This window comes from Pelophylax lessonae (genome assembly GCF_965119305.1).
Source record: "Pelophylax lessonae genome assembly, chromosome: 2".
Classification (NCBI taxonomy): domain Eukaryota; kingdom Metazoa; phylum Chordata; class Amphibia; order Anura; family Ranidae; genus Pelophylax; species Pelophylax lessonae.
The window spans coordinates 440055139-440074634 of record NC_138769.1 but is presented as its reverse complement, the minus strand read 5'-3'; the positions used below and the strand labels follow the sequence as shown (position 1 = coordinate 440074634).

Here is a 19496-nt window from a genome sequence, read left to right as displayed (position 1 = left end):
CCTCTGTCCATGCACCCCCCCCCCCCCCCCAACCCTAAATCTTCTGATGCAGCAGGCTTAATAAAACCAAGGAACTGTCATCAAAGGGTTCTTATCAAGGGAGCCCAGCTATGCCTGCCGTTTCCTCCCAGCTGCTTCATTCATAGAATCTGTACTACAGTTTCTATAAATGAAATGGGTCTGCCCCCTGCATTCTTAGATCCTATCAATCCATTTTTCGCTCCTGTTTTATTCATATATTATTCATAGAAGTTTTAGTGTGGCTGCTATGAATGGAGCAGCTACAACTAACAGAAGAGGCATCAGCACAAAGGACAGATCCTACTGACTGTAAGTTATGTCACTTGTGCTGATTTTTCAGTTTTTTTATTTTGGCTGCACTTGGTCGGTCTTTAAAAGTGGCATTTGTTTTCCTCTCCTTTTTCGTTTTTTTTCTTTTTCCACATCGTGATCTACTCAGTAACACATTTCCTGTCTTAAGGTGTCCCCACACTGAATGTAGTAGCAACAGAGACACCTTTGGACAGCAGCAATCTGGGCAAAGGGTAGTATTAGATGCACTAGCATCTAATAGTGAATACAGTGCATCCAGAAAGTATTCACAGTCCGTCACTTTCTCTTTCATTCACTGACAGACACAGCTTCAGATCTTCATAATCGTTGGGTTTTGCTGCCCCCTACAAGAGTAGGACACTAGGCAGAAAAAACTCTGGCTACGCCCATGGGCAGTCCCAGGGGGTATACTCCCTCTCTCGGCTATAGGCACTCAGTTTTTATTCTGCCTATTCAGGAATAAGGACATAGTTCCTTGCTGGGATCTTTGGTCCTGGCAATTTTTTAGATAGAATTTTTTTTTTTTTCTCCTGGATTTTTCCTGTGAGATCTACAATCAACTGCTAGACTGGGTGATGGGCTGGCTAAGCTAGATTCAGTGGTCACCCCAGTCTGGCCAGCAAGCGCACACAGACCTCAGCTCCGTGCAAGGTCTGCCGCAACATAGCCCCATTGGACGGGGGCTAGCGTGCGAGTTAAACCTCCCGCGAGGTCGCACACGACCAGGTCTCGGCCTGAGTCGCAGCGTTCCTCCTGGCCGACAGCCCCCCATCTTGATTGGGAGGGGTTCTATCTGGAGCGGTGCCTGCCTGGTTTCTGGTATGGTGAGTAACTGTCCCCTCTCCCCCTGGAGGGTTTTGGGGTGGATGTGGGCACCTCCTTGGGGCGGTCAAACCGCAGGTTCCCCGCCTTCCCATCAGGCACCCCCCCCCTTGTCATCTGTCCCCCCCCTTGTCATCTGTTCCCCCCCCCTCTTCACATATGTTGGGGCTGTTTGGGTGGTCTGATCCACCTCCTGGAGTGAGGGAAGGGGGGAAGGGTGCTATGCCTATCAGTTTGAGGCATTACTCTTTGGTCTTGCCTTTGCTCCTCGGGTCTTCTCAAAAGTGTTAGTCCTGGTGCTTGCTTTGCTACGCTACTGGGGGATCGCGGTACTGGGCTACTTGGACAATCTCCTTCTGTGATCGGAGTCTCCTTCTGCTCTGGTGGAAAACCTGGAGATCACAATACGAACTCTGGGAGTTCAGCTGGATTCTGAATTTTCAGAAGTCTGCCCTGGTTCTGTCCACAAAGCTGGACTATCTGGGCCTGACTCTGGACTGAGCCTTAGGCAGAGCCCTCCATCCTCTTGACAAACTCCAGAAATTGCAGGCTGGAATTTGTCTCCTGCTGTCCAACAGATGGTCATCCCTCTGGACTTGCATGCTGGTGCTGGGCCTGATGGTGTCTACCTTTTTGAGGCTGTTCCGTTTGCACAGTTCCTATACAAGGTCCCTGCAAAGGGAGTTTCTGACCAAATGGGTCAAGACTCTGCAGTCTCTGGACAATCAGATTTGTCGGAGAACAAAGGAGTCCCTGATATGGTGGCTTCGTTCTCTGGCGATTCGGCTGGGAAAATTCTTCCTCCCCTGTCCGGCTGGAGAGGCATCCTCTGCAAGCATTCTTCTTAGGGGATCTGGATGCTGGAAGAGTCCAGACTACTGATTAGTGTCTTTGAACTCCGAGCGATCAGACTGTGTCTGGACCATTGGACAGATCGTCTTCAGGGTTGTCCAGTGCGCATTCAATCAAACAATGCCATGGCCGTGGCCTATGTCAATCAACAAGGGGGCACAAGAAGTGTACTTGCAGATTTGGAGGTAGCTGGCATTCTAAGGTAGGCAGAACTGTTCGTTCAGCCCTCTCCGCCATACACATTCCCAGGGTGGGAAACTCGTAGGCGGATTACCTCAGTCGGCAGGGGTTGGACCAAGGGGAGTGGTCACTTCATCTGGAGGTGTTTCATCAGTTGTGTCTCACGGTGGGGCACCCCCGAGGTGGATATTTTGGCATCTCGGCTCAACAGAAAGGTGCAGAGGGTTGTGCCTCGGTCAAGGGATCCTCTGGCAGATGCCACAGAGGGGCTGGTGGCCCCGTGAGGTCAGTAGTGTCTGATTTACGCCTTCCTTCCTCTAAAACTTTTGCCAAGACTTCTATGCAGGATCTGCTCATCTTAGTGGCTTCGGATTGGCCTCGCCAGGCTTGGTACGCCGGTCTGGTGCAGCTGGTTGCCAACGTTCTTTGGAAGCTTCCACTCAGGGAGGATCTGCTGTGCCAAGGACCAATCTTCCATCCTGCTTTACTGCCGCTGGCTTTGACGGCTTGGCTGTTGAACACCAGGTGCTGAAGGATAGAGGTTTATCTTGAGTCAGTGATTCCTACACTGTTAAAAGCTAGGAGTCTCTACCTTTGTATGTGGAAGATGTACATTGTGTGGTGCGAGTCTCTTGGGGTTCATCCTCGCTCCTTCTCGGTGGCTCGGATCTTGACCTTCCTTCAACAGGGGGGGTTGAACAGAAATTTGGCCATGAGTACCATCAAGGGCCAAGTGTCAGCTTTGGCAGTCTTCTTCCAAAGACCTTTGGCCACCCACTCCCTGGTGCATACATTTCTTCAGGGTGTCCGACATTTGGTTCCTCCAGTGCGGGCTCCGTTGCCGCCTTGGGACCTCAGTTTGGTGCTTTCGGTCCTCCAGAAGCCTTCTTTTGAGAATCTTCCGGAGATTCCCCTGCTTGCGCTGTCCCAGAAGGTGGCCTTTTTAGGTGGCTATCACCTCTGCTCGCAGGTTGTCGGAACTAATGGCGTTATCCTGTCTTTCACCTCTCCACAGAGAAATGCTGGCTCTTTGTCAGAGTGACAATCGGGTTCTTGGTCACCTCCCTAATCCCCCCCCCCCCCCCCCCCCCCATCACTCAGTTTGGCTGTGCAGCCTGCTATGAGAGGGGTCCTGGTGGTTACAAACTTCTTCCATTTACAGATGATGGAGGCCACTGTGCTCATTGGGACCTTCAATGCTGCAGACATTTTTCTGTCCCCTTCCCCCAGATCTGTGCCTCGATAATCCTGTCTCTTGAGGGCTACAGACAATTTATTGGACTTCATGGTTTGGTTTGTGCTCTGACATGCACCGTTAACTGTGGGACTTTATATAGACAGACAGGTTTGTGTCTTTCCAAATTTTGTCCAATCAAGTTGTAGAAACATCTCAAGGGTGATCAGTGAAAACAGGATGCACATGAGCTGAATTTTGAGTCCCATGGCAAAAGCTGTGAATCCTTATGTACATGTAAATATTTTTTTTTTTTATAAATTTGCAAAGATTTCAAACATTCTTCTTTCAGGTTGTCATTATGGAGTATTGTTTTAGAATTTTGAAGAAAAAAATGAATTTAATCAATTTTGAAATAAGGCTGTAACATAACAAATTGTGGAAAAAGTGAAACACTGTGAATACTTTTCCAGATGCACTGTAGATGGACTTAAACTAACAAATTAAAAGCCAAACTCCAGCTAACATACGGTATATTTTAGGCAGTTACATCATTAGTGTTTTTCGTTGGTGTCGGTGTTGAAATATTAAATGGATTGTCTCAATCCTTTAACGGTCACTTTTGTTGGACAGCTTGGCCTGTTTAAAAGCGTAAATTCCTTTCGCTGCTTCGGTTTTGGCCCTAATTTCATCAAGTGGCTTTGCATATTATATACTGCCCCGAGGGCGAGGGTGGTTGCAAATGGGTGGACCTCTGCTGCCTTCCCCCTGTCCAGGGGGATGCATCAGGGGTGCCCTATTTCTCCCCTATTATATGCTTTGGCAGTGGAGCCGCTCGCCATGGCCCTGAGGACCCACCCTGGGGTTAGTGGACTGAGCTCCGGTCCTCTGGTGGAGAAAATCTCTATGCAGATGGTATGATTCTGTACCTTGCTGATTATTATCGAGAGCTTTGGGGCTTTCTCTGGCTTAAAAATTAATTGGGATAAGTCCCAGATCCTCCCTATTGATATCTTTCCTCCTCCGGTAGAGTAGGCTTCGTTGCTATTGCAGAGGGTTAGCTTGATTGGCTATCTGGGGGTCCCGAGTGTCCTGGGACTTGTCAGACTTTATTCCACTGAATGTGGAGCCCCTAATTCCGCTGATTAAGAGTAAGACCCAGATTTGGACCAAGTTGCCATTGGGGGTTATGGGTCGCATTGGCTTAGTGAAGATGGTCCTACTTCCCAAGATATTGTATGTTCTGTGGCATTCTCCAGTTTACATTCAGCTGAAATATTTTAAAGTCATGGAATCCCTCCTGAAATAATTTATTTGAGGCTCCACCAGATACAAGCTGTCTTGGAGGGCCCTCAAGTGCCCTACTTCGTTGGGGGGCTTGGCGGTCCCTGATCTTGGCTCATATTATATAGCGGCCCAACTGTCCCATTTGTATTATTTCTACAAAGTTGATAGGCAGAGGTATGAGTCTCTAGTCTCTAGTCATTTCCCTCATCCCTTTTGTGATCTCTTGAGAGGCCTTGGAGGTGCTGCGGGTAGCTCCCACCGGCTCTCTCTCCCGTTTCACAATAAACGGATTTGGCACTTGACAGTTGCGAAACTAGGCTGCTCTCCTTTCCACGAGGACACACCTCTGTGGTATAATAGACATTTAGGGGAACTATTACTTATTCCTGATCCGCAGATCTGAATTCGATATGGAATTTATCAGTTGTCCCATGTTCTCCGCAGTGGTAGTCTTAAAACGTTTGACCAATTGAAGGCTGAATTTTTGGTTACTGAACTTCATGTTTTTTAGGTTCATACAACTGCGGCATGCACTGCAAGCTCAGTTTGATGGAACCTACCTCCAATTGCAACCCCTGGATGTTCTGCTGGTCCTGAGGGGAAATGAGCCACGGAATCTGATCTCAATCTTATATAATATGCTCATTACTCCGTCGGCTATGCAGTTGGCATTCTCTCTTAAATCTACCTGGGAGGAAGATGCCAGGGAGATGAATGATGACTGGAGTGAGGTGTTGGAAGTGGGCAAGTTGGTGTCTCCCAAGATGTCAGACAGACTTACACAAACCTATATCCTTCATAGGGCCTATCTTACGCCGGTTAGACTGGCAAAGTTTGACCCTTCTCGCAGCCCAGATTGCCCCAAGTGCCTGTTATCCGCTGGAACCTTCGAACACCTCCTCTGGCGCTGCCCTCGTGTTAACTGTTTCTGGGAACAAGTGATACAGTTCCTGCACGACCAGATGGGCTCCTCGGTTTCATTGGATCCTCGGCAGTGTCTCTTGGGTCTGCTTCCGGACTTGGAGTTGGATAAGGGTTCACTAAAATTTATACATGAAACGCTATTTAGTGCCAGGAAAGTGCTCTCTCGGAGCTGGATGCAGTCCTCGCCCCCAACTCTGGCTGCTTGGATTGCTGAGGTGAGAGACTCATTTATATTAACAGAGGGTGCCCTAATAAATATAATAAAATTTGGGACTGGTGGCTGCAGTCATCTCGGACATGCTATTCTTGATGACTCCACTCGCTCATTTAACGCTATGACTGGGGCCTACCATAATTTTGTTTTTCTTTTTGCAGCGCTCAGGGGCTGTTTTTGTTTCCTTTTTTTTTCTGGTGTACTTCACATTTTTATTTTTTAGATACACGGTTGTTGAACATGGCTTTTTGTATACTCATGTATCCCATACTATTCGGTTGGGACCACATAGGATATTTGGTCCTTTTTTGTTTTCTCTTTTCTTGTCTTTTTGTTTGTTTTGCTGCCCTCCTTTTTATTATTGGCCTTGGACTGTACTTGCTGTTGTATAAATGTTTATGACCTGTGTCGTACTCCTTATAAGTACATGTTGTATTTTGCACAGTTTAATAAACTTTGTTTCTGGTTTAAAAGCAGAATTTCCTGCCTAACACTAACCATGTTTAAAAATATCCCCTCCCCTCTCCTGCTACCTATGCTGACTAACCTGTGGAAAAAAAAAGTGTATAGTTGCCTATCTTCTGCCCACTCCAGTCCAGTCGCCTGAACAGTAAGCAGCAGCTGCAGAGGAAAGATGGGAGCTCTCTGCAATGGCTGGGAACTCTGAGAGGGGTGATGTCACTCAGATTCCCATGTCCCAGCAATTGTCAGCGCTTCCGTCTCTCTCCTGTAGCCACCGTTGATTCACACAGTGGAGCTGGATCACCGGACTGAAACATTCTTAAAATGGGTAAGTATACACATTATTAAGAGAAAATTTTTAAGGCTGGTTAATGTTAGGCAGGAATTGTACTTTAACCTTTTTGCTGCCAGACCCTGTGCTAATGCACACTGGACATTAGGCCTAATGCACACTGGACATTAGGCCTAATGTACACTGGACATTAGGCCTAATGCACACTGGACATTAGGCCTAATGCACACTGGACATTAGGCCTAATGCACACTGGACATTAGGCCTAATGCACACTGGACATTAGGCCTAATGCACACTGGACATTAGGCCTAATGCACACTGGACATTAACGCCATTAGCATTAGCTGTAGAAAGCTGTAGTATGAGTTTTACAGCATTTTTGCACTAGCGTTTTTTTAGCTGTAGCGTCTTTTAGCTTTTTTGCTTAAAAAAAAAAAAAAAACTTTACTCCCGCAAAAATGTATGGCTCAAAAGGCTGATAAAGGCCAAATAGTCAAGTTTTTAAGCTTTTATCCGAGTTGGAGCATTTTTACAGCTGAAAAACTCCTCTGAAAAGCCACTAGTTCTGGGTTGTTTTTCCTGCCATAAAATATCCCTGCCAAAAAAATGCTGATAACAGGCTAGGTGTGCATGGACACATAGGATAACATACAAATGAATCTTCACTGAATATTCACAATATAAATAGAAATATACATTTGCACTTTTGTATATTTATATTGTGAATATTCAGTTCACATTCATTCACATTTTTTGATTCATTTGTATGATTCATACTAATGATATTACTGTCGTTGATTTATTTTTGATTGATTTTAGTCACTTGGCGCAGCAATATTGATTTATTTTTACATAGGATAACATGCTGGGGAGTTTATTGGCTGCAGAAAAAAAACGTCCAGTGCGCACGAGTCCTTAAACTTAGCTGTCTGAACCATTTTTGCAATTTTTCCATTGCATTTTCATTTTTTCCTTACAGCTTTCAGAGTTTGTGAAAGACCCCCCCAAACCATGTATTTTATGACCTGCAGAATAAAAAGAAGGCTCTACCAATTTTTAAGGTCACACAATATTTGCACAAATGTTTATCAAATCGTTATTTTCACAAAAGAAAAACACTAACATCCCTATTTGCACACATAAACACAGCATAACATATATTCCTACTAAGGCCTCATTCGCATGTGCTAAAGCATACGCCTATAGAGGGCATTGTTTACCTGCACAGGGATGCACAGGTGTACTGTGCAGTCAGTCCTATTTGTGTCAGTTTGGATGCAGCGGCTGCAAGGACAGGTCTGACCACCGTGCAGGTGTAGGTGCATGGCCCCAGAGGCAGACAGTGTAAGTTAAAGAGGAAGTAAATGCACTGAAAATAAAATTTGAAAAAAAATAAACCTGTAAAGACAAAAGGCATAATGAGCTAGTATGCATCGCATACTAGCTCATTATGAAGTACTTACCTAAAAACAAAGCCCCCGCAGTGCCAACAGGACGGCCGACATGTTCGGCCTTCCTGCTTTCTGGATCACGTCCTCCGGCCATCTGATTGGCCGGAGGCGCGATTACATCACTCCCGCGCATGCGCGCGGGAGCCGCCGTTCACGGCACTGGGCTCTGAAGGAATGGCACTGGTGGCCGTTCCTTCAAAGCGCATGCACCAATGAAGTCATCTGCTGCGTGCACTGTAAATATCTCCTAAACGGTGCAAGTTTAGGAGATATTTATAGCACCTATAGCTAAGCCTTAATATAGGCTTACCTATAGGTAAAAGTCTTTAAAGTGGGTTTACAACCACTTTAAGTGCCATTTACCCGCATTGATCTCAAGATGGGAACAGTGGCTTTGTCTATGCAGCTGCTACATCCCAATTGATATGGATGGGACTGCCTGCACAGGAATGTGCCGAACACCTGCTCATTCCCATGCAGCTGCTGCTGGGATGGCCTGCATGGGGATGCACGGAACACCTATGCATCCCTGTGATGCTTCACCTGGCTGTAGTATGCCCCGCATGAATGAGGCTATAGGCCTTGTTTACACATGCGGTTGGGGGACAGCAAAAATGTGCAAATGAGCTGCGTTTCTGCTGCCCACCAATCGCCCCCTTTTTAAGCTGCAATAGGCAGCTGATTGGGGTGTTTACATGCTGTGGACGCAATGCTTCACCTCCATGGCAAAGGTGGCCTGACTTGTAGTGATGCCTCCTTCTGGACGCTACACATTCAGATCATTAGGGAAGCGCCGCAAACGCCCACAGCTGCACGCAATACATGCGTTTGCAGTGCATTTGTCGCCAAAAAAGGGCTTAAAACAGGTGGAGAGGAGGCATTGCATCACTTTCTCACTGCCTGTCAGTATACTGTGGAGCGTGATCCGAACACGGATTCGGCTTCAGAGGCATGGGACATTTGCCCTTTCCCCACATCCTGAATTGCACTATAATGAATGACATGGGAGCGGGTGGAGGGAATACCGGCCAGCAAAGTGGCACGGATGGGCGAGGGGCGCCCAAGATTGGTGAGGTGGTGATGGGGGGACACTGAAGGGAGGAGGCATTTTGACAAGTGTAATTGCCAGCGGTAGAGGCCGTGGGGGGGATGCCGGCAGTTGCATCGATTTCACAGAGATTGGTACTGGTGGGGGGGGGGGGTTTGTTAACTGGGGGGTGAGAATCGGCGCTGGGGGGGGGGGATCAGTGATGGAGAAGAGAACAGTGAGGGGGAGGGTAGGGGAGACATATTGGGTATGTGCAGCAAGGGAAGTGGGGGTGAGGAAGCAATGAGAGAGAGTCAAAGATGCGGAGGGGGGGCTGTCTTTTTAGGTGAATAGTTCTGATCAGCGGATTAGTAGCCACTAATCGTAGCTATTGTTTTGGTCACATAGCAGAAGGAAGAAAGAGGTCTGTACAGACCTGGCCACCTGGAAGCAGTGCTGTAGGTCCCTATGCCATACCGACCTGGCAGTAAAAGGGTTAAAGGAAGTTGCAAAGTAACTTCTGAAACTTACTGGTTGTTTATCCCCCTTCAATTATTATTATTTCAGGTACTTATATAGCGCTGTCAATTTACGCAGCGCTTTACATATACATTACACATTCACATCAGTCCCTGCCCTCAAGGAGCGGACAATCTAAGGTCCCTAACTCACATTCATACATACATAGTAGGGCCAATTTTATACAGGATCCAATTAACCTACCAGCATGTCTTTGGAGTGTGGGAGGAAACCGGAGTACCCGGAGGAAACCCACGCAGGCACAGGGAGAACATGCAAACTCCAGGCAGGTAGTGTTGTGGTTGGGATTCGAACCAGCGACCCTCTTGCTGCTAGGTGAAAGTGCTAACCACTACACCACTGTGTCGCCCTACAATGCAATTAGTAGCATGGTACTGTCTTTAGTGGTTGTATACTGTCTATACACATATGATCACTTACTAGTCTTACTATAATTGGCCTTTTTAAATGTATGACTTATGTCATGTGTTAGTCGAATTATTCAGATTGCTAAATTGTGATAGGATTGAACACCTAGGCGAACTTGCTTGCTGGCTACTTGTTTGATTATCTATTCTAGAGACAATACTGTGTTTTATTTTTTTTTGCCAAAAAATGACTATTGCTGTATGAACCAACAATTTAGTAGTAAGGCAGCACAGACTGATAAAAGTTCTTAAGGATAATATATAGTAACATGCTGTATATTAAATATTATAATAACCTATTTGTTTCTAGACAATCTAGAAAAAGAATGCAAGGAGAAAGAAGAAAAATGTAATAAGATTAAAGCTGTTGCTATCAAAGCCAGGAAAGAACTAGATGCCAATAAAAAAGAGGTAAGAAGGTATATGATTTTTAAAACAAAATGATTTGTACTTTGGTTATTCAGCAGGCAAACAGGTATTGTAAGCTCAAGCAGGAGATGGATACTGATTATATTACATGTGGACCCTGACCTTGTAAAACAACCCATTCACACAAAATGTGTGAAGATGGTCTTGGGGGGGGGGGGGTCTTGGCCATTGTAGGACAGGCGAGCTGTTCTCCCAGCACAGCCAGAAAACTGGCCACACTGGAATGAATGTACTCTCATGTCTAGCATTGTTGTTTCAAATAGGAAAGCAGGGGGACTTGCAAGATCACCAGAAATTTCACACAAATTAAGCAATGCAAAGAGAACAGGGTACGTTTTATTACAAGTAAATGTTACAACAGACACATCAGAAATATGAAATGTTGGGGTAACAAACACTTTAGCGCTAACCTGTGGTGGGACAGCAATTTAATTCCTAAAACATACATCTGGTATGGGAGTATGTCCGATAGTGATTAGCAATGTTTGTGGCTACTGACAACTTGAACAATGTTTATGATGCCAGTAACCTATTCGTGCCTTTCTGAAACAATGTTCAGAACTATTTTACATTTTTAAATTTGATTGATATCTAATCAGTTTTGTTGTTTCTCATAAGGTTCAGTCATTAAGAAAAGAATTAGAGCGGGTAAGAGCAGAAAAGGACCAGATGACATCATCTATGAAGGATCTTGTTCAAGGGGCAGAAAGCTACCAGGTAATTTATTTGTTTACTTGTGTGTTTTTAGGCCCCCTTCCCATTTCCATAATTTTGTTGAGCCACGATACACACAGTGGGGTGACACAGGCACTGAAATCTCAATCTGTAATCTGCAGGTCCCAACACTAACCCCTTCCTCCACCCTGTCTGTTGGACTCCAGCATCTGGAGCCACAGCTAACCGCTTTTCAGTGAAGGCAGCTCTCGCCACCTGCCTAAAAACCCCCTTCCAACATTCTTCCTGCCTACCCCCATCTCACAACCATGCCTTGTCACCAAATCACTGCCCCAACTTCCACCATTGCAGCTGACTTTCATTCCTCTCCTTCACCATATCTGCACAACAATCCCCGCTTTCATTACTGTGAAAGACAAATGTTATTTGAAACAAGATAAACCAAGCATAACCCTGGCCCTTTAAAAGTGCTGAGAGCCAAACACTGGTCAAGATCCAGCTGCTGTAAGGTGAGCATACATCCCATGGAAAAAATCTTTGGGTGGAAGCCTCAAGCTCAAACAATGTATGCCTCCCATGTCTGATGATAGAGCTTATGGGAAGTAGCCTTCCTAGCTTTTAGCAGCAGAGGAAAAGCCAATTCAAAGATGCCCCTAAAAAAAAAAAAAAAAAAAAGGGCCTCGAGCAATGCCGTTTAAAGCCAACAATGGTAAAATAAAGAGAACATAATTGTCCTTGGGCCACCATAGCGTTTTCCAAGAGTCTTTCAGGGTCCATATTGTCTGGTGCTGAAAAATGGGGACATGCAAGTACGCATCCTTGATGTCCGCAGAAGTCAAGTCACCTTGGTAAAGGGAGACAGTGACCTGTTGATGGATTGCATGCAGAATTTCTGGATGGGAGGATATAGGATGTTACTTTTCTCACTTCCACCCTGGGAATCAGCACTACATGAGCTCTGCATGTTTTTGAGTTGTAGTGCTGTAAAGCTAAAGCAGGCCAGGTCTCTACCAGGTGGAGTGCTGATCATACCCACCCACAAAAGGAGGTGTGACATAATCGCATACATTTCACCTTCTGATCATTCTAGTTGAATTAACTGTGCCCCAAAAAAAAAAAAAAAAATATATATATATATATATATATATATATATATATATATATATATATATATATATATATATATATTATATACAGTATCTCACGAAAGTGAGTACACCCCTCACATTTTTGTAAATATTTTATTATATCTTTTCATGTGACAACACTGAAGTAGTGACACTTTGCTACAATGTCAAGTAGTGAGTGTACAGCTTGTATAACAGTGTAAAATTGCTGTCCCCTCCAAAATAACTCAACACACAGCCATTAATGTCTAAACCGCTGGCAACAAAAGTGAGTACACCCCTAATTGAAAATGTTAAAATTGGGCCCAGTTAGCCATTTACCCTCCCTGGTGTCATGTGACTCGTTAGTGTTACAAGTTCTCAGGTGTGAATGGGGAGCAGGTGTGGTAAATTTGGGGTTATCGCTTTCTCTCTCATACTGGTCAATGGAAGTTCAACATGGTACTTTATGGCAAAGAACTCTGTGATGATCTGAAAAAAAGAATAGTTGCTCTACATAAAGATGGCCTAAGCTATAAGAAGATTGCCAAGACCCTCAAACTGAGCTGCAGCATGATGGCCAAGACCATAAAGCGGTTTAACAGGACAGGTTCCACTAAGAACAGGCCTCGCCATGGTCGACCAAAGAAGTTGAGTGCACTTGCTCAGCGTCATATCCAGAGGTTGTCTTTGGGAAATAGACGTATGAGTGCTGCCAGCATTGCTGCAGAGGTTGAAGGGGTGGGGGGGTCAGCTTGTCAGTGCTCAGATCGTACGTCGCACACTGCATTAAATTGGTCTGCATGGCTGTCTTCCCAGAAGAAAGCCTCTTCTAAAGATGATGCACAAGAAAACCCGCAAACCGTTTGCTAAAGACAAGCAGACTAAGGACATGGATTACTGGAACCATGTCCTGTGGTCTGATGAGACCAAGATAAACGTATTTGGTTCAGATGGTGTCAAGTGTGTGTGGTGGCAACCAGATGAGGCGTACAAAGATAAGTATGTCTTGTCTACAGTCAAGCATGGTGGTAAGAGTATCATGGTCTGGGGCTGCATGAGTGCTGCCGACACTGGGGAGCTACAGTTCATTGAGGGAACCATGCCAACATGTACTGTGACATACTGAAGCAGAGCATGATCCCCTCCCTTTGGAGACTGGCCGCAGGGAAATATTCTAACATGATAATGACCTCAAACACACCTCCAAGATGAGCACTGCCTTGCTAAAAAGCTGAGGGTAAAGGTGATTGACTGACCAAGCATGTCTCCAGACCTAAACCCTATTGAGCATCTGTGGGGCATCCTGAAACGGAAGGTGGAGAAGCACAAGGTCTCTAACATCCACCAGCTCCATGATGTGGTCATGGAGGAGTGGAAGAGGACTCCAGTGGCAACCTGTGAAGCTCTGGTGAACTCCATGCCCAAGAGGGTTAAGGCGTTGTTGGCAAATAATGGTGGTCACACAAATTATTGACACTTTGGGCACTAATTTGGACATTTTCACTTAGGGGTGTACTCACTTTTGTTGCCAGCGGTTTTTGTTGCCACTGTGTGTTGAGTTATTTTGAGGGGACAGCAAATTTACACTGTTATACAAGCTGTAAACTCACTATTTTACATTGTAGTAGCGTCATTTCTTCAGTGTTGTCACATGAAAAGATGTAATTAAAATATTTACAAAAATGTGGGGGGTGTACTCACTTTAGTAAGATACTGTAAATTAACCAGGAGAGACCTAATTAAACTCCCTAGTTACAATCTGAACATAGTGTGTTATTCAACCTGCATCAAAATAGATGACAAATCCACAGCAACTTTACAAAATCCGAAGGAGGCTTAAAAAACAGATTCCAAATTAGAAACTGACTGTGGACTATAATGGCACTTTTCCACTGCAAGTACCGGCTCGGCTCTACTCGGCCCTGCTTGGCCCGGTTTGCTTTTCCACTGCTGGTACCGCATGGTACGGTGTTGGAACGGTTCGGTACGTTACGGTATGGTTTGCTTTTCCACTGTTTATAGTACTGATAAGTAGTGGGCAGGATTACTCTGTAGTTGCACCGCCTCTACTGCCGTGACATCATCTTAATCTTAGCATAAACAATGACAGTGATGATTATTGACCAATCACTGCCTTGTAGTGAGGACCAATCGGGCTGCATGGGAGGGGTTGTGGAATTTAGTACCGGTACGGTACATTTGGAACCACAATCGAGTAGGTACGGTTTTTCAGAGCTGTACCGTTCGGTTCCATGCAGTGGAAAAGCGCCGCTGTACCGTACCGTACCGCACCGTTCCTACACCGTACCATGTGGTACCAGCAGTGGAAAAGCAAAAAAGCGAGCCGTACCGTTCGGTTCCATGCAGTGGAAAAGCGCCTTAACTGTGTGCTAAAAACAGAGGTACCTCAACCAAACCTAAGCCTGTTAGAAGGTCACAACATTGAGTTGCAGAAATGGGGACAGAAAAAGTGCCTCAGCTCTGGACCAATAATTCCCTAGACGTACTGGCCTAGAGTAGTGGAGACTTGCATAAACAGTAACACAGACAGGTAGTCCCTGTCGATGTACAGGACTGTAACAGGGAGAGCAACAGCATAGATAATGAAATGGGAATCTGCATGGTTTAGCTAACTTGAGAACTTCCAGGATGTCCATGTCCTGCCTGAGGTAATTATTGTCCTGTTAGTGCACTTGCAACGAGAACTGTCCGTGAAAAAAACACTGAAAAAATATTCCAACTTCCCCCAATACCTGGCCTTCAAGCAACCACCCAACCTCAGACATAAATTAATCAGCATTCTGATGCAGTACTTGTGTTGCAAAAATAAAGGAACCAAGCCTTGCAACCTGTACAGCAAAAGCAACCCAAAAGGGACCTTCAGTATTACAGGCTCATACAGCTGTACCTCAAGTAATGTTATGCACCTCATCCAATGCAAAAATGCAGCCAAGTCGGTGAAAACAGGACACAAATTATAAACCAGAATAAACCTACACAGGCACAACTTTAATGCAGGTGGAAGGTGATTTCTGCACACCTGTTGGGCATCTTTTTTCCGGACCAGCTCTCACTGTAGAAGACATGAATGTATTAGTTCTTAAAGTGAACTTCAGAAATATTTAGGAAAGGAAAACTTTTGAATTAAGAATAATTCTGCTTGACACAGAACATAATGGACTAAATGTGGGTGGACCTCTGTTTTCTATATCCTTATCAGTTAACAGTTTTATGACCACTCTCCCTTTTGTGGTTCTTTCCCCATCCCATTTCATAGCCCTCTGCTTTCCTTATCTCACAACTATCCATGTACAGCGGCCCCCTTGAACTTTGCGACCTTTTGCCACATTTCAGGCTTCAAACATAAAGATATAAAACTGTAATTTTTTGTGAAGAATCAACAACAAGTGGGACACAATCATGAAGTGGAACGAAATTTATTGGATATTTCAAACTTTAACAAAAAACTGAAAAATTGGGCGTGCAAAATTATTCAGCCCCTTTACTTTCAGTGCAGCAAACTCTCTCCAGAAGTTTAGTGAGGATCTCTGAATGATCCAATGTTGACCTAAATGACTAATGATGATAAATAGAATCCACCCGTGTGTAATCAAGTCTCCATATAAATGCACCTGCACTGTGATAGTCTCAGAGGTCCCTTTAAAACGCAGAGAGCATCATGAAGAACAAGAAACACACCAGGCAGGTCCGAGATATTGTTGTGGATAAGTTTAAAGCCGGATTTGGATACAAAAAGATTTCCCAAGCTTTAAACATCCCAAGGAGCACTGTGCAAGCGATAATATTGAAATGGAAGGAGTATCAGACCACTGCAAATCTACGGAGACCTGGCCATCCCTCTAAACTTTCAGCTCATACAAGGAGAAGACTGATCAGAGATGCAGCCAAGAGGCCCATGATCACTCTGGATGAACTGCAGAGATCTACAGCTGAGGTGGGAGACTCTGTCCATAGTACTCAGTTTTTCATGTCTTGCCCTAATCAACTTCATGAGCGACTAGCAAGACTTTCAGGATTTAACCTATCTGGCATGATTCTACCAATGTTTGTTGGCTGACTGGGTTAGCTTCCAGGATATACCATATCTGGCATAAATCTACAAACAGTTTATAGTAGAAAAATCTTCCAAACGAAGAGAGAACAGCAGAGTCGAAGACATGTCCAGTCTTCTGAGGACACAAGCAAAAAAACAGGGGCATGGTGGTTGGAGGCAGGGTTATCCTGTGCAGGCCAACAGCTTTTTATTTGTTGGCAGTGTCAATTTCTTTTGTAGGTGTTGGTATATTCCGACAGTCTAAGAATTACCATTGTTGCAGTATTAGCCCCTTGGTCACTGGCAAAGGGACTATGGAGACTGAGGAGCAGAGCTGTCCATCAGTGGTTCTGATGACTGCATAATAGTTTTTTTTCATTGGTGAAGACCATGTGACTTATGCCTCAGCATTGGTCAAGCAAATGGTTAACGGAGGTTACAGTCACTCATGTAGGCTTTGCACTTAGCTAACCATACAATTCATATTTCTATAAAGCCTTTTGCATCAATTAGATCTATATATTAGGGTTCGACCGATTATCGGCAAGTCCGATATATCGAGGGCCGATATGCACTTTCCTCGATATAGCAGAATCGGCCCCGGAAGTTTCCGATATTGCCGATATTTTGCGCTGCGCACACGTGACGACATTGCGCGTGTTGCTTCACGTGTCTCCACGCGCTGGGCCTATAATTTGAAACTTTCTGCCTTCTAAGACTACCTCCCACGCCTCACAGTGTATGCAGCTGCAGTCCGGTCACGGTGCATGCCAGCCACCGACAGGCCCTGGCCTCAGCCACCCACCACAGGGTGCCAGCCAGCCACCCACCACAGGGTGCAAGCCAGCCAGAGCAAGGTGCTAGCCGCCAGCCATTGACCCACAACAGGGTGCCAGGCCAGCATCCAGCCACCCACCCCACCACAGGGTGCCAGCAGCCAGCCACCCACCCCACCACAGTGTTCCAGCAAGCCCCCCGCCCACCCTACAACAGTGTTCCAGCAAGCCAGCCAGCCACCCACCACAGTGTTCCAGCAAGCCAGCCAGCCACCCACCACAGTGTTCCAGCAAGCCAGCTAGCCAGCCACCCACCACAGTGTTCCAGCAAGCCAGCTAGCCAGCCACCCACCACAGTGTTCCAGCAAGCCAGCCAGCCACCCACCACAGTGTTCCAGCAAGCCAGCCAGCCATCCACAACAGGGTGACACCAAGCCAGCCACCCACAACAGGGTGACACCAAGCCAGCCACCCACCACAGTGTTCCAGCTAGCCAGCCACCCACCACAGTGTTCCAGGTAGCCAGCCACCCACCACAGTGTTCCAGCTAGCCAGCCACCCACCACAGTGTTCCAGCTAGCCAGCCACCCACCACAGTGTTCCAGCTAGCCAGCCACCCACCACAGTGTCCCAGCTAGCCGGCCACCCACCACAGTGTCCCAGCTAGCCAGCCACCCACCCACCACAGTGTTCCAGCTAGCCAGCCACCCACCCACCACAGTGTTCCAGCTAGCCACCCACCCACCACAGTGTTCCAGCTAGCCACCCACCCACCACAGTGTCCCAGCTAGCCAGCCACCCACCACAGTGTCCCAGCTAGCCAGCCACCCACCACAGTGTCCCAGCTAGCCAGCCACCCACCCACCACAGTGTCCCAGCTAGCCAGCCACCCACCCACCACAGTGTCCCAGCTAGCCAGCCACCCACCCACCACAGTGTTCCAGCTAGCCAGCCACCCACCCACCACAGTGTTCCAGCTAGCCAGCCACCCACCCACCACAGTGTTCCAGCTAGCCAGCCACCCACCCACCACAGTGTTCCAGCTAGCCAGCCACCCACCCACCACAGTGTTCCAGCTAGCCAGCCACCCACCCACCACAGTGTTCCAGCTAGCCAGCCACCCACCCACCACAGTGTTCCAGCTAGCCAGCCACCCACCCACCACAGTGTTCCAGCTAGCCACCCACCCACCCACCACAGTGTTCCAGCTAGCCAGCCACCCACCCACCACAGTGTTCCAGCTAGCCAGCCACCCACCCACCCACCACAGTGTTCCAGCTAGCCAGCCACCCACCACAGTGTTCCAGCTAGCCAGCCACCCACCCACCCACCACAGTGTTCCAGCTAGCCAGCCACCCACCCACCCACCACAGTGTTCCAGCTAGCCAGCCACCCACCCACCCACCACAGTGTTCCAGCTAGCCAGCCACCCACCCACCCACCACAGTGTTCCAGCTAGCCAGCCACCCACCCACCCACCACAGTGTTCCAGCTAGCCAGCCACCCACCCACCCACCACAGTGTTCCAGCAAGCCAGCCACCCACCACAGTGTTCCAGCAAGCCAGCCACCCACCACAGGGTGCCAGCAAGCCACCCACACTGCCAGGCATCAGCCACCGACCCACAACAGGGTGACAGCAAGCCACCCACAGCAGGGCAGGGTGCCAACAGCCAGCCAGCCATTTTTTTTTAACTTTATTGTCTCTTTCAAATTGCAATGGAGATGGACGAAGACAGAAAAAGTAAGTGTGGTCTGGGACTGTTTCTCGTCTCAACCATCTCCAGGAAAAGCAGCAGTGTGCAACACAAGCACAAACAGTATAAGCATGGGATCAGTAACTGCAAAAAAAAAAATACGTCAAATCTTTGGGCCCATCTAAGAGTTCATCATATTGAATTATATAATGCAGCACAGAAAAAACAAAATTAATATCAATGTGATTTTGAAATACCTCCTCCACTATCCCAGGCAACAATAACAGATATGTTTCAGAAAAAAAACAGGTGTCACAGTCTCGATTCAGATGGAAGATTCCAACTGCTGGACAGAGTAATCACAGAGATGATGGTCACTGATAACCAGCCATTTACAATGGTGTCTGACTCAGGATTTAAGCGGTTGATGTCTATACTTGAGCCAAGGTACACACTGAAGAACGAGAAGTATTATCGAACCGAAATGCTGGGAAAGATTCACCAAAAGGTCGTTGAGAAAGTAAAGGCTATGCTGCAACCAGAGAATGCTGGCAACTCACTCTCATTCACGACTGACTGCTGGTCAGGAGGAGGACAAACAGAGTCACTAATGAATATTACGTGCCACTTCATTGACAGTGGATGGACAAAAAGGCAATTGGTCTTTGAATACAAAAGTGATGCAAGGATACCAAACTGGGGAGTACAGTAGAGAAATATTTCTAGGGATGCTTGAAGAATGGGGAATCACCAAAGGCCAAATCACCTTCGAGACAGCGGAGCCAAAAA

The 19496-nt window shown here is 46.6% G+C and overlaps 1 protein-coding gene across 1 annotated transcript in view; it reads left to right on the top strand.

The window, feature by feature from the left end:
* GCC2 (GRIP and coiled-coil domain containing 2) overlaps positions 1 to 19496 on the top strand; it is a 124091-nt gene that overhangs the window by 22944 nt on the left and 81651 nt on the right. Inside the window, exons 8-9 of the mRNA XM_082244532.1 lie at positions 10279 to 10379; positions 11016 to 11114. Of these exons, the coding sequence (XP_082100658.1) occupies positions 10279 to 10379; positions 11016 to 11114 (200 nt within the window). The remainder of the gene's footprint in view (positions 1 to 10278; positions 10380 to 11015; positions 11115 to 19496) is intronic.